Source organism: Populus trichocarpa, chromosome 6 (genome assembly GCF_000002775.5).
Source record: "Populus trichocarpa isolate Nisqually-1 chromosome 6, P.trichocarpa_v4.1, whole genome shotgun sequence".
In the NCBI taxonomy this organism is placed as follows: Eukaryota; Viridiplantae; Streptophyta; class Magnoliopsida; order Malpighiales; family Salicaceae; genus Populus; species Populus trichocarpa.
In genome coordinates this window covers 16,164,868-16,180,209 of record NC_037290.2, presented here as the reverse complement: position 1 = coordinate 16,180,209, position 15,342 = coordinate 16,164,868, and the positions used below count along the sequence as shown (strand labels likewise).

Sequence of the window (15,342 nt, the reverse complement as noted above, 5' to 3'; positions counted from 1 at the left end):
TTTATTTCATTGTTTTATTTTTGGATTGTGCGAAATTGGGCATTATATTTTATTTGCTTGGGGTTATCTCATCCTCACGACTTAGGTCTCGGGTTCGGCATGTTAACTCAAGTTGACTTAAATTGTTTTTTTTTTTCAATTTTGTCATTCATCATTAGGTTGTCTCGGAATTGAGATTCATAATTTTTTTTTTCTTTTGACAAGCATTCTTTTTTGTGCAAGTCATCATGATTGATTTTTATTTTTTGATTCGATCCATTTATTATCGTTGTTTTTTATCCATTCTTATCCAGTCAGGTCTATGATTGAAATAACAATTTTTTTTAATCTTTTTTTGCATTAAAAACATTTCAACCCAACCAATGACATAGCACAAGCCACCTATTTAGTTATGTCTATATTCAAGATTAAATTTAGTGAAAAAATTTAGTATCATGGCAATACCAAAATAATACAGGAAAAAGCTAACTAGTATTGGTATATATTATTTAAAGAATTCATAATACTGATGAAATAATGTTTGGAACAACACATGAATTAATAATATCCAATGAAATAATATTTGAAATAAAGCCATCTTTCACAAAAAAAAAAAATTATCAGGATGATTGATAGTATATTATATTGTTTTTAGTATTACAATTAGGTGGTGCCCTTAAGTTTCCATCTCCCGTATAAAGCCAAGTCCAAACCCATACCTTGCGTCTATTCACAGAGGTAACAGATAATGCATTAGTTGCACTCAAGGAGAAAACATGAGATATTGAAGAGAACATCCAGACATGGTGAAAAAATAGCTCATAAGGAACTCAGCAAAAAAAAAAAAGACTAAAAAGAACACACTTTTATTGAAAATAGATGATGCTTTGACTGGTTTTACACTGCTGTACACACTCACATCCTCAGTTGTACAATGCACCTAATTTTTCTTCATTCTCAAGCCCCTACTCTCCACTGAAAACAATTTGATTTAATCCGAAAATGAAAAACAAAAATTCAAGCTCTCAATCAACCTGTGGCCATAAAAGAATACCATAGAGCTAACTCAACCCAAAAAATAAAGGAAAAAAGTAAATATAAACTAGACATTCAAACCACCATATAGGGGGGGGGGGGGGGGGGGGTGGGGAAGAAGGGGAAACGGGAAAAAATCTCTGATTTTGTTTAATCGATCGAGAAAACAAGCTTCCTGGGGGCAGAAGCAGCTAAAAATGCACTGATGCCGTCCCTTTTAAATTCTGAGAAACCAAGTTCGTCCACTGCAGCAAGAAACAAAAAGTGTGGCATTTAGAATATTAATGGAACTAATTGACGATGCCATATAACTTTTGCACAGGAAGAAATTTCACAGATTCACAAGCAAGCCTTTTCCACCTGCAATCTCAACAGCAGGGAGCTGAAGGAAAAGCTGAGGTACGAGGGAGACTCAAAACAGTTGAAGGGCCATTTTAAGCTTATTCTGCTTCCATTTAGGCAACTTATAGAAGGCATATTTTGCCATCCCAAATTTCTCCCTAAACTCAACTGCTGACAGGTAAGTCTGCATGCAATTGAACAGAACTATCTCAGAACAAAGTCAATAACGAAAGCTTAAGAAAAAGTATCATCAACTGTTCATATTTTACCTCTCGCTTGGTCACATCAATTTCAGTTGCAGGATCTGACGAGTTAACTTTAAGGCTTTCATATGGATAAATTGGGAGACCTTCCTCATCTTCAGCTTCATCTTCTTTCACATCCTCCTGTATGGTTAGGGATTCTATTCTGCTGCTCATAGAGTTCTCTTTGGAGTTTGACTCAGGTGTCAATTTTGGTGCCTCAGGGCTCGCTTCAGACATTGCAAGTAGCAATATCAAAATTATGTACCAATTACAGATTTGAGATTCAGCAGAAAATAGCTTACAAGAAGCTCAAAGATACATACCTTTGACAGACCGAGGCATAATAACTTGTCGTGCTGGTGGTGGTTGTTCAAAACTTGCAGTAAGTGCTGCAATAGCTGAAGAATTGGAAGCCAGTTTTGCTGAATCAGGGCTCACAGACTTTGGATATACCTTTCTAACAACTGGTGGTGGAGTTGAAAGGTTTCTGGCACTAGGGCTCTCAAAGTTAGCAGCTAGAGCGCTAAAAGCTGGAGACCTTCCCCTCACACGAACTCTGTCAGGGCTGAAAGACATGCTTCTGGAACGCTGTGATTTGTCAGGTACACTGGACCTGCCTCCATGTGATACAGGTGTTCTGCGTTTGGGTTTCTAAGAACACATAGTACATGTAATCAGAAATCAAATCTAAATTGAATGGTGGTAACAACAATATATGGGAACTAAAATCAGAAAGCATGTCAACGGATTGTTGGATTCAACGAAGAATCACAAGATATTGCAAACTTGATAGGCTCAGAAGGTAGAATTTATGAGCTCTTCAGAAATTTCACAGCTATCCTTTTCTTTTCTCATTCATTGGTTGTCTATTTATTGTTGGGGTGGAAAAACAATGCTAGCTCAGATCAGTAACCAATGGAGCTAACATGTGAACTTACATCAATCTAAACCTAACATAAATCAAGATAGAACAATTGCACCAGCCTTCATCTGTGTATTTTGTTCCACACCTTTTACTGTATGGTTCTGAGCAGGAAAGGGCATATTCTTGCCACTAGTTTTGTTTTCATATATATATATATATATTTTTCGTTGAATCCAACAATTGCACCAGCCTTCATCCTTTTCTTTTCTCATTCATTAGTTGTCTATTTATTGTTGGGGTGGAAAAAAATGCTAGCTCAGATCAGTAACCAATGGAGCTAATATGTGAACTTACATCAATCTAAACCTAACATAAATCAAGATAGAACAATTGCACCAGCCTTCATCTGTGTATTTTGTTCCACACCTTTTACTGTATGGTTCTGAGCAGGAAAGGGCATATTCTTACCAATAGTTTTGTTTTCATATATATATATTTTTCAATTAAAATCAAAATAGTAAGTTTCCAAATCAACAGCAGTAAGAATTTAAGATTACCTACATACTACTGCTTTAAACAACAAGAGATCCATGTTTGAGATCAAAGAAATGAGATTCTTGAAAAGATCAAAGATGTGAAGAAAGATGAACATCCTACCAATATAGATTAAAGATGCATGAAGCAAATATGCAACTAGGAAAACTAACTACATGATATTCTGAGATATTTGTTCACAGTATAACAGAACTGTAAGTATCTTACATCTAAAAGTGTAGTACCCCCATTTTTCACAATCGCAAGTTTCCTCTGGAATGAGTTTCCATGCATCTGCATCCAAATGAAAGCTCTAAGATCTCACACAGAAACCTAAAATATATGTTGATTGCTTAACAAGAATTGTAATTTAACTCACTAAAGATTTTGCAGAATCCCATGTGAAGAAACGTGTGAAGAATGGTGGCTCACTCCCTTCCATAACAATATATATTGGAGTTTCACTAGATAACTTCTCTAACAGAAAATCATGCTCAAGAAATTTCTGTAGAAAGTGGAACAAAAACGAAATTAAAACATAGCTGATATGAGCAGTAAATTATTGTAAACTGGTTGCATGACAGCCTAACCAAGGCTCAAGCCAAGTCACACTTAATTTAGTTTTAGAGCTATAAATGATTTAACTGGTTGAGTGGCAGTCAAGAATGGCCATCAGACCAAAAACTTGCAAAAAGTGCAAGCTTCAACTGTCAAAGTAATGCATAATTACTGCATCTAACTATCTAATCGATGATACCTCTCCAATAGTTAAGGCTTGCAGTTTGCTCTTGGAGTCAACCTGTTGTCCCACCCAGACAAAGATCTCAGAGTGAGAATCCAAGATGAAAATATCTTCAGTCATTAAATCATCCTGGGTGAAGTTGTATATCTCAGACACCTGCAATAACAAGAACTTGTTATAATAGCCACCGCACAGAACTAAAGTACATAAGTGTCTTGTGACAAAGTACTCATTAGAAAAAATCTGAAAACTGACTACCCTTCCAGATCCATAGCACGAATACATAAAGTAAAATGAGAATTTTAAAGATGATCACAGCTTTAAAATAAGCAGGAGTTTGGATAACACCTAGAGAGTTGTATGGCCCTGGAATAGATTGACTAGAAAGTAAATATACCTTCAGGTTTCCTGCAGATGAGCGTGAATTTTTGCAGTAACAAAACCATGGGAGAAAAGGGAAAGAATTAGACTTTTAAAATACGTGAAAAGCAGCATAACAAATCTCAAAACCAGAAAGGTCATTTTCCCTACCTTTTGAGAATATGCATGAGAATAGGTGTGGATCGCTTTCACCTTCCCTTGCAAGTTTTTGACTGGGATATTCAGATTTTCCTCCTAACAAATCCCAAAAATGTTCAGCTTCTGAACCTTCCTTTTGTGGTTTTGACTGCATATTTGGCTGCAGAAATTTCACAGGCAAACAAGAGATGACTATTAAAAGAGGCCAGATTACACCAAAATAATCTGAGAACTAAAAATGAGCTTTATGCATACAACATACAATTTTTAAAAATGAAGTAATACAAGAATCTAATTTGATATAAAATAATTCTTAGATGAGTTGAGGAGCACATTCACCCAGAAAAATGATGTATCTCCATGTAATTGTATTATCCATTCCGGATAATTAGTTAAGCAAACAAGAAGAAATCTGATACGCTATATTAATTTACTTAAAGAACTTATTTGGAAGAAATATCAAACCTTTATCAAATCCAGCTGCCTTTCGATAAGTTCCTGGTCCTCTGAACTAGTAAGGTTTCCAGACCATGTAAAAACAGAGGAGTCATTATGTAATATGTAACAGTAGGAGGAATTCAGTGATGATGCAACCTGATTGGATTCAATGTACAGATGAAGAAAAATAAATATCTTATATACACAACAATACAAAACTTGAAAATCTAAATACTAGACAAAAATTAGATCCATAACCAACATGTAGCTCATGACCAAACTCCAAATTGTACCTGACACGGCTAGAATAATGTCAAGAAGTATTAAAAAAAAAGAATAAGACCAAGAGGCATTTAGGGGAAATATTTTTGGTAATACTATATTACTAGGACCTGTTTAAAAAATTTATACACTAGTTATTTAAACTGCTCACTTTGAAATGTACAAAATAGATTCTAATATAACCGAGTCTTATTAAAATTTGAGTAAATTTAGCAAAGAATTTTACACTAATTTTGGTAAGTCAAATTAATTTTGAATCCTTTTCCTTATTTCTCCATTTCCCTTTTCCTAATGAGAAGACTTGTGCAACTCAGCCTGGTCATGCAATTCAATTCAGGAAATGTGTTGATACATTCATGGCCTCTTCCACAACTCAAAAGCAATGAACAAAAGATTATGGATATCTGTATCCTGTAAGTATAAATTGGCCAGGGATGAAAAAAGGCAATCAAGAGTCAGGATAAAAATAGAGTAAAGATTAAGAATATTAAGACATTCAATATTACACTGAACAACAAGCTGTAGCAACAATGATAAAGGCATGACATACTGGTTCAACTTGTAGAGCTTGCATATTATCAGGTCCGGAACCCTGAACCCTGAATAATGCAATGCCTTCCTCCTTGTATGTCTCATCTGGGAGTTCATTCTCTTCAATGTAATTCTTGTATCCAGAGCTATGACCTCCCTGATAAAGTTTACAATTAGCTGATTTGGTTGAAAGTTGGAAAAAAAGTTAAAAACTAAACTATTGTCACTATAAATTCTTGATTGAAGTTTCATCGGGTGTATCACAAACCTTGAAGACAAGGAAGCTCTGGAAGATTGAAAAGAACTGAATTGGTTCATTTCCTTCATAGATTCGAGCCTAAGAATTAATTACAAAATAGAATCAGAAAGGTACCAAATGTGAACAGAAATCTCCTTGTTACAAGACAGCAATAATTAAAGGAAAAGGAATACCACCTGGGCAGGTAGAAACTTTAATGATTCAACCATCTTGCTCACCAGTGAAATAGCAGAAGCTCTTTCCTCCTATTTTTCAATGTGAGATATATTGTATGAGGGTAAACTAATAGGTACTATATATCAGTGCATAGAAGATGTAGCATTACAAAACTTCTAGAAAGGGCAAAGAAGGCAAGACAAGGCCTCTAATTCATGTTTACCAAAGTATATAAAAATCTGGGTTTTGCACATAAATAATGAATTCTAGCCTGCACAGAGCACCAATCCTGCTTTCAGCAGAATACTATACGCAGGAAAAAAGTGTGCATACGTAATCATCCATTATTCAAATTTAAGAGTCAATTTTCCAACGTATGACAATGCACCATTTTCCATTCAACAGAAACAACTGATGAGATAAAAAAATAGAAATCATTTATTTTTCTGAACCAAAATTGATAGTTATTTCCACAACCGATTTAGCTTAGCAGATGCATGACCAATGAATTGGCAAATATACGATGATAAACAGATTTTAACAGTGTCTATACCACTCAAAATGAGAGTTATTGAGAAAAAAAACAGTTTAAAAGTAGCAAAGGAGCCAAAAAAAAAAACTCTTAAGCTGGTGGAAGTTAAAAAGACAAGAAAGCAAAGCCTTATGCAAGGATGCACATATGGATGTTACGAATTACCAAATGTTTGTCTCAACAATGCCAATACCACAATTAATTATGCACATTAATGCAAAAATTTATTTGTATTAAAAGTCCAGGAAGATTCTGGCTTAAACAGAATCATTGGTGAGCAGTATGAACAAGCTGTATTTGTGCTAAGAAAATTTCATATAAACAAGCTATATTTTATGCTCAAACACTTTCACTTTCCCCAATAAGCATGAGATCTCAAAGCTTAATGTGTGAAATGGAAACAAAACAAATGAAGCCATAATAGCATTCCACAGTGGACCCTAGAATGCCCCACTCCTATTGTGACATGTTCCTAAGGTATTAGTGACAGCACCACATACTCAAAATGAAATGGGGGGACAAGTTAGTATAGGATGCCTGAAATTTACCTTAACACTCTTCTTCCCAAACCATGTTCCAATAAGATATTCCTCCCTGTCTTCTCCTGGATATGAATACTGAAAAATGTAGCAACCTCCACTGTAAAATTTGGACTGGTCTGCAGCAGGAATGAGAACCTTCTCCTGGCCATTTACACTCCAAACCTGTGCAATCACAAAGGAGCTATAATTAGAACTTAATCAAAAAGCATTTTCTGTGGATATGACTTGTGTATTATGAAGCATGGTTAGTTGAGAGGAATAAGAGAGAACATAAATTTGATTTTTGAGAGGAACTGCATTCCAACATACATATCTAAAATGCTTAAAAAGCATTTCAGAAATACTTGCAACCCTTGTTTTTCTGACAAAACAATATACGAAAGACTTGAGCTCTAATCATTCTGAAATTCAAACAAAATGCATCTCTTAAAATTATATTTTTCATGCATTTTTTGTTTGAGATAAGTTGCATATTCTGAAAATATATCCTCTAGTTTCGCTACTTCATTACACATTCCAAAATTAATTTTGGAGAACTACTCTTTCATGTATCCCATATATCTTTTACCCTACTGCTTCTGAAGGCATGCAGGTAAGGGATCCCAGAGAAGCAGTATGTGAGCTCCAACTCATGTTCAACTAAGGATGGGATTTTCTTTCTTTTAAATAATAAAATTATAAACAATGGGTCTCATGCCAGTCCTAGAATCCAAATTCCACACCTAATAGATTGACAAACTAGGACAACACATACAGCACCTGCAAATTTCCAGTAACATCAATGTACGGTTGAGGTTCTTCTTTAGCAGGAGCAGTTTTTAACAGACCCTTGACATTAACCCCCTGGCGTCTTAAAAGAGCTGCAGATTCATTGAAAAGAAGATCCATGAGCATTGGAAAATGGTGACAAGAATGAATGGTAGTTAAAACTAATGATGATCAAGATTACTTCAGGAATGAAAACAAGATACAAGAATAAGATCTATGAGATAATTCAACTGCTGACCTGCAACTTTGCCTCTACCATCCTCAGACACAGTCACATTAGTTGTTTGGGGCCATGATTCAAATTTTGATCTAAACATCACAGTCTCAAACCCCTCAATTACACGAACAACGCGGGATTTTGGTCGTTCAACAGCTCGGACTAACTCCTGATCAGCAAGATCAACAAGCAAAGAAAATTGAGAAGTTATATCATTGCAGACATTTTATAATCTCTGCATTGAAGAAGATGGGATGAAGTATTACTTCTGCTGCTACACTGGCACTTTTCCTTTCATCAAGAGGAGTGTTTCTCCCCATCCATACAAACACTTCCGCTCCACAATCTAGAATATAACACTTATTGGTGTCTAGAAACTCCCTTGTCAAAGAATCAGTTTCAACAGGTTCTGCCTGCCCCTTCTCAACACTTTCATTGAAAACATTTTTTTTTGTCAGAACTACATCATTATTGTACATGATAGTTCATCCACCACATCTTTAAAGATCTATCTTAATGGAGAAAATCAAATCATAGGTATTGATTGCCATGTAATTTTCGTTCATTAGCTCCGAATAATCAACCCCATCAGGTTCTTCTCCCTTCCAAAACTTGGAAGGCAACACATATGTTAATTAGAATAAAGTAATTCTGTTAAAACTATAGATATTACTATTGGGTTCAATAATCAGTAATTCACTAAATCTTATTTTTAACGCAAGAGACCAAAAGAAAGGTTTCAGTATCTAATTATACAGTTTTGGTAATTTTTTTGCAGGAAAGAAATGTGATTCACGCTAGCTGTTATGTTATTTTTCATAGAAAATCCTCAATCACTTCAGAGAAGATGAAAAGGAGGAAGCTACCATTCAAGGAAATGATGCACAAGGATATATCTATTTCCACTAAATGATAACAATTTGTAGAGTAGAGAAGAATTATGGCATGCAAAGACATGTCATTGGGGAAAGAAATTTGAGACGAAACAAGAAATTACCAAAACAGCTTGGTAGAAAGAGAAACATCAGTCTTATCCTCATCACTAGCTGTTTTTCTTGGAAGTGGAGCAAAGCCACCAAAGAAACCCCAGAACTCTCCAGTTTCAGCATCAGCCATCAATTTTCCATCCTCTATGTGAAAAGGACAAATAATTAAGACTCAACAAGCAATAGCCGTTAAACTATCAAATATAGAGTCTCCAGTCTAATTCTCCACTCACCAACAGCAGCCACCTCACATTTTCCATCATGATAAGTATCTTTGATGTACTGGACCACTTCTAAAGCTTTAGCTCTCTCTTGAATGGATGAGTTGGAACCATTAAATTGAAAAATTTTTGACTTCGTATCAAGAATAAAAATATCATCATGGTTGAGTGAGGATCGAGCAAAAGGAACCTGCCAAAGTTTGAAGCTTAATATAGAGACATAATGATTGATAATAATAATAATAATTATTCCTCATAAATACAAAATCAAATTTCAGACTTGCCTCGTTCACATGGACAACATGTTTTCCTGTGCAAACAAACAAGCACGTCTGGTGTTCCTCAGCCTCGGGATGTTTGAAGCCAGACGCAACTCCACCTTTTTGTGGTATAATACATGGTTTAAAATAAGATAAGAACTTCTCTGTTTCATGGCCCTGTACTTCACGATACTGTACAGCACGGCCTCCAAGAGCGGCATCTAGTTCAACTGTTTTAATGGCAGCAGCACCTGCTTCATCCTATTTAAAAAGAGTGTGGTCACAAGACCAAAATCATGGACACAAATCTGTTGGTGCAAAGCATCTAGAATATGAAAAACAGTGACTGACCTGAGAGGTATCTTTACCTAGCCAATAATGAATATCATGACGTAAGGAACCGCTTTTTAGTGCAGTCGTCTGCAGAGAGAAAACAAACATTGCATCATACAATACAAATTCATGAAAAGCTTCACTCTGATATATCACAGAAAATTGAAGATCCAAAAAATAAAAACAGAGAGAGAGGGAGAGGGAGAGGGAGAGAGTAAGAAACAACTATATCACTCACTCAAAAGAACAGTCTACGCCATCGATAGGAATAATAAGTGAATCCTCTAAAACAGAATGGATGATTGATATCAAACAGCGAAGACTCAAAAGAAAAGCAAAACACCTGCCAGTCTCTTTTGCTTTTCTCTTTTCAGATTCAAATGTTGGAGAAACAGTCTTTCATATAAGCCTTCTTCCCATTCATACTCAGCAAGACCTTAATCAGCCAATTCTTGTTTCCCCCATTTCTCTGTCTATCAAAGGCTATATTCTATTTTCTGCTCACTCAAAATTACTTCTTAGTGTATCATTTGTTCACTACTTTCTTCCATATTCACTAAGTCAACTTACTAATTAGTACAGACACATTAAAAAGGACATCAATGCACATGGATAAACCCTCTTAGAGACCCCCCCCCCCCCCAACTTCTACCTGATTGATCCTCTTTCTCACTATTAAAGCTAGTGGAGAGAGCTCCAAACAAAATCAGATAAACAAACAATTTACCCAATCATATGATCATATGAACCCTTCTCCTTTTGCAACCATTTATAGAACAAACACATGCAGATGCAGATGCATGCACACACACACAAGAAGCACAATGAATAGGAAACAAAACACCAACCTGCAAAATTACATAGGAGTCCCCCATAAAAAATTTTCCATGAGAGGACTTTGGCACAGGAACAGGACGAAAGTTTTCAATCCGCCATATTTCAAGTCCACTATATTTGTCAAGGAAATGGTCTTGCAGAGATAGAACAATTGAAAACTATATCTATCTAAGATTAACACAGGTGGTTGTAATAGTTCACACCCCTTGAGTTACTATGCAACTAAAATACAAGCCACATTAAAGGAAATCAGATCTTTCAGAAAGTGCAACTCGCAAAAAGAATTTCATAAGTGAACAAAGATAACTCAAATATGCTTCATATTTTGTCAAACAAAGGATACGCCTTTTGTCCAGCTCCCTGAAAGGCTGAGTCTAAATCTCTCATGGAAACAGCCATACTGTTTCTGCTCTTCAATTATTTGGATGGCCACAACTTCAGGCTGAATATAGAGAAAGGATTACCCTGAAATGAATTGGCATCATTTATATTAGTTAATGGAATGGAAAAGAAAGGATACAAACTACTTGAAAAGGCACAAGTAATGAAACAATTTCAGGCAACGACTCTATACTCTATAGAATGGAGAGGAGGTGGGACTCAGAAATTTCTTGGTGTGAGGCAAACAAAATAACTTCGCAATTAAAATAGAACAAAGTCAAAAACAATTCAGACTCCATGCCTATACTCTATAGAATGGAGAGGAGGTGGGACTCAGAAACTTCTTGGTGTGAGGCAAACAAAATAACTTCGCAATTAAAATAGAACAAAGTCAAAAACAATTCAGACTCCATGCCTATTAGTACAATTTAAAGCAAGAACATGCAAAATAGGTAAAGGATCATAATAAATCTGAACATGCTTGTGTGACTTAATTTTAATAAGTATGACAGATCTGAATCATTTCCAGATTGATTAGCTGCTCAACATGAATCCTTCAATACTGACAATGCATGCTTAAACATATCTCATCTCCAACACTCAGCATCGATACAAAAAACTTGTCTCTGGAAAAGGAGGACACTAACAGGAAACTGTTTAATAACACTTTGCAGGAACCTCTTAAACAGTGGAAACACATGCCTTCAAGGATGTGTGTCAATGGCAGAAGCTCAGGAAGTATAAAATTTCCCAAGGTAAGTCATCTAAAATAATTCTGGAATTGAGAATAGCCCCATTTACACTGTAATGCTTCATAGCCAAATTCAAAGTTTACCATAAGAACGTTCTACAGATGTATGCATCTGTTTAAAATCTGTTTCTGACTCTGATGTTTCAACAGAAGTTTGCAGTCTCAAATTTGTTTTCACATTGCATGTTGTTGTATCCTATTCCTGAATCCCAGACAGAACTTTGGAGGATGATATTGTGATTCAATTTTTTGAAACTAAAAACTATGAAATTCCAGATACATATGTACTTACTCATACCTTTTGCAGATTGAGTATCAGTTTCAGCAATTCAACATGTTTTCCCATTTCTAAGATATAATCAGTAACTAAGTTCCTATCATCACATCTCTAGAGGAAACTGCATAATCACATTCTAGCATCCTTAGTCACCTCATAATACTACGATCATTTGCTTTTTGCTCAAGTTCTTAGCTTCCAAAACGTATCAAAGAACTTCATTCTCAGCAGGATAAATGGTGCAAGCAACTGGAAGATCAATGCTATAAATTCTAGACTTGTTTTTAGATTAATAAAACACAACATGCCAATGCCATTCAGCATATCAACTAATCCAACCAAAAGCATGGCTATCTGAAATGTGAAATTAGCCTCAAACTCAAAGGTATGTCTGTCAATTGGTTCTATCTCCCATTTACTCAAGCCAATCACATTAGTGCGTGTTTGGTATTGTGATATAAAATACTTTTTAAAAATGTTTTTCAATTGAAAATGCATTAAAAAAATATTTTTTTATTTTTTTTATTTTTGATATTAAAACATCAAAATCATTCAAAAATACCAAAAAGCATTAATTTAGTGTTTTTTTAGGTGAAAAATAATTTGAAAAGCAGGTTATAACACAAAAACAAAAACCAACCCTTTTCTGCCCATCTAAGTAGAACCGTACATCAAACAGTTCAATGTTTTGGCATATACTCGCATGGTGGTATTAAGTAGGCAACTAACCAATAAATGGCAAAATCCCAGACAAAATAATATTATAAAAATGACACAAAAACCAAGACAATGCCATAATATGAAATCAATAAACCCGGATAATATGTGAGTCAAAACATGGAATCACAACTAGAAAACATTTGGCACACCAACCAATGATCAAAGCAAAACTACTCATAGAAGAGAAGAATTTGACGAGAAACTCTATAACAAAACATTAGAAAACGAAATACTAACCAAACCTACATTGAAAATCCAACAAAATAAACCTTCCAAAATATCGAAATTCGAAAACAAACAATATTTTACTAAACCACACATCAAAAGATGCAATTTTGGCTGGATCAAGTAGCCTACCATTGCCAACATAAGCTAACGTAACCAAGATCAATAAAAGGACCAATCTAAAAACACCAGATCAAACCCAGAGCACCCAAAACAAAACAAAAAAACTGTAAACAACAAAATCTTGCTACTTTCAATACGAACAAGAAAACCCCACATGTCAAACATCCACAGAGGAACCAAAATTGTGGTCTACTTTAATGGATTCAGCAAAAGGGATGATAATTAAGAAACACAGATGCTAAAAAAAATGGGAAATTCACAATCGTGACATGAAAATACCTGGTGTATGAAGCTGATAATCCAATAAAGAACCAACCCCAGATCCAATCTAATCACAAAAATTAAGAGAAGATTAGAATTTGTTTTTAATTTTTCTTGTTTTAGCTGCCAAGACAGAGAGAAGAGGAGAGAAAAGCTGGACAGGCTTAAAAAAAAAGGGGAGAGAGAGAGAGAGAGAGGGAGAGGTGGGGGCCTAAAGAGAAGAAGAGGAGGAAGAATAGGGAACGGGAGAGAGAGAAGAGAGTTGGAGGGAATGATGAGTTGCCAGGCGTGCTTATCACTAACGGCAACAAAAGCCACCCCACGAGAACACATGAACTCTTTCTTTCTACTTATTTTTGCATTTTCCTATTTTAATTAATTAAAATATCTAGTCAAGATTCTAACACCGAATACTATTGAGAAATTTGGAGAAGAAAAAGATTTTATTATAAATATTTGAAATCTGGGTTTCATTGTCCATTGCTGTTTTTGTGATATAAACATGCATTGGTTGCTGTATTTTTAAGGGTTCAATTGAAAGTAAATTAAATCGATAAAAATGAAATATAAAAAAGAAAAGGTTAATGTGCCTTTATGACTTCATCAAAGCTAGTAAATAAAGAAAGAACAGTTACAGCATGTTAACAAGAACAACATGACCTCAATCTAAGTTAAGTTAGGGTCGGCCATACATGATGTTTTTTGTTAATCTGCATGCCAGAGGTAGAATTTACTGTGTTTGTTGTCGATGTCAGAATCTATTATGTTCTTGTGATATACAAATGTTCAAGTAAAGAACAGGGCATCGCAAATTTAATGGATAGAAGGGAAAGTACCTTTGTGAGTTCATCCATCTTTTTTACAGGTAGATTTCTTTCTGTAAACAGAATTAAAAAAAAAATGCTACTTATAATAGAAAAATGAGGAAAAGAAAAGAGATGGCCCGAGAGTGACTAGTTGGCCATGGAGAGGGCTGACTTCTGCTTTGTGAGGAAAGGGCGAGAGGGGTCGGTCGCCGCCCATCATATAACTACTTTTCAATTAGGTCATGGAACTATATTTTTAGTCAATTGGATCCTTGTTTCAACAAATTTGTCTAACACTGTTCTAGGTTGAGGAGCTAATTGAGAGAAAGGTTGGGCATATTTGTTCATGGAAGGATCTAATTCATGGTTTCTGAATTTATTGGATACTCAACTAGATAAAAATATAGATTAGGAAACTAATTAAGAAAATAGTTAGATGATGGGGACCAATCTAAGGTATATCTCTTTTATTTGCTATAAAGGTAAAAGGTGGGGTTTGATTCCAGGGAAGGACTAACCCACATCTCTTCTTCCTTTCTTCGTTTTATGCTCTCCCTGTCTTAGGTATCGTTACGTGACACTTTAATTCAAAAATTGACTAGAGTATTCATTTGTGTTACATTGCAGACCGGGTTAAACTTTTTTAACATAAAAAAATATTTAGATGTTGCTAATATTTTTTTTCTAGTGATGAGTCGAAGTAGACATGGGTCTGGCAAGCTGTCATACTTTGGGCTTGTCATCGTGCTAAACCCATGTGGATATGCAGTTGGTAAGCTGTCGGACCTAGCATTCTTGGGCCTATCTGCATGCCAAGCTCAATGGGGCGTGGATCTTGCGATCTGCCAAACTCACTGCCCTTGAGTTGGGTACTGTGTTGAGCCCAAGTGGATAGAGGTCTGGCTCGTTGTCATACCCATTAACCATGGGCTTTATAGTGTGTCAAGCAAAAATAACTAAAGGTCTTAAGATCATTATAGGCCCAATATTAGGCCATAAGGCTCCATTTGCTTATTCTTATAACTTTTAATATATAATGTTAATGTTATGGATATTCGTCTCTTATCCCCTATTAAAATTAATATCAAGGATATTTCATCACATATTAATGTTAATGTCAGGGATATTCATCTCTAATGAATACTATAAAGGTAGAAAGACCTCGTAAACCCCTA

General features: G+C 35.3%; 1 protein-coding gene across 1 annotated transcript; it reads right to left on the bottom strand.

Annotated features, from left to right (window-relative positions):
* Positions 1–829: 829 nt before the first annotated feature.
* On the bottom strand, positions 830–13,715 carry LOC18100472 (villin-4). Its single transcript, XM_024603936.2, has 24 exons — positions 13,380–13,715; positions 10,967–11,088; positions 10,635–10,734; positions 9,805–9,873; positions 9,478–9,714; positions 9,206–9,383; positions 8,984–9,116; positions 8,253–8,415; positions 8,008–8,155; positions 7,761–7,861; positions 7,008–7,163; positions 5,948–6,016; positions 5,781–5,849; positions 5,532–5,669; positions 4,727–4,855; positions 4,274–4,421; positions 4,140–4,150; positions 3,758–3,898; positions 3,380–3,505; positions 3,229–3,294; positions 1,925–2,252; positions 1,626–1,828; positions 1,375–1,540; positions 830–1,259 (listed from the first exon to the last, which is right to left on the bottom strand). Exons 2-23 carry the CDS (start codon positions 11,020–11,022, stop codon positions 1,427–1,429), a joined length of 2,883 nt encoding a protein of 960 aa, XP_024459704.1. The 5' UTR covers positions 11,023–11,088; positions 13,380–13,715; the 3' UTR covers positions 830–1,259; positions 1,375–1,426.
* Between the last annotated feature and the right edge of the window lie 1,627 nt (positions 13,716–15,342).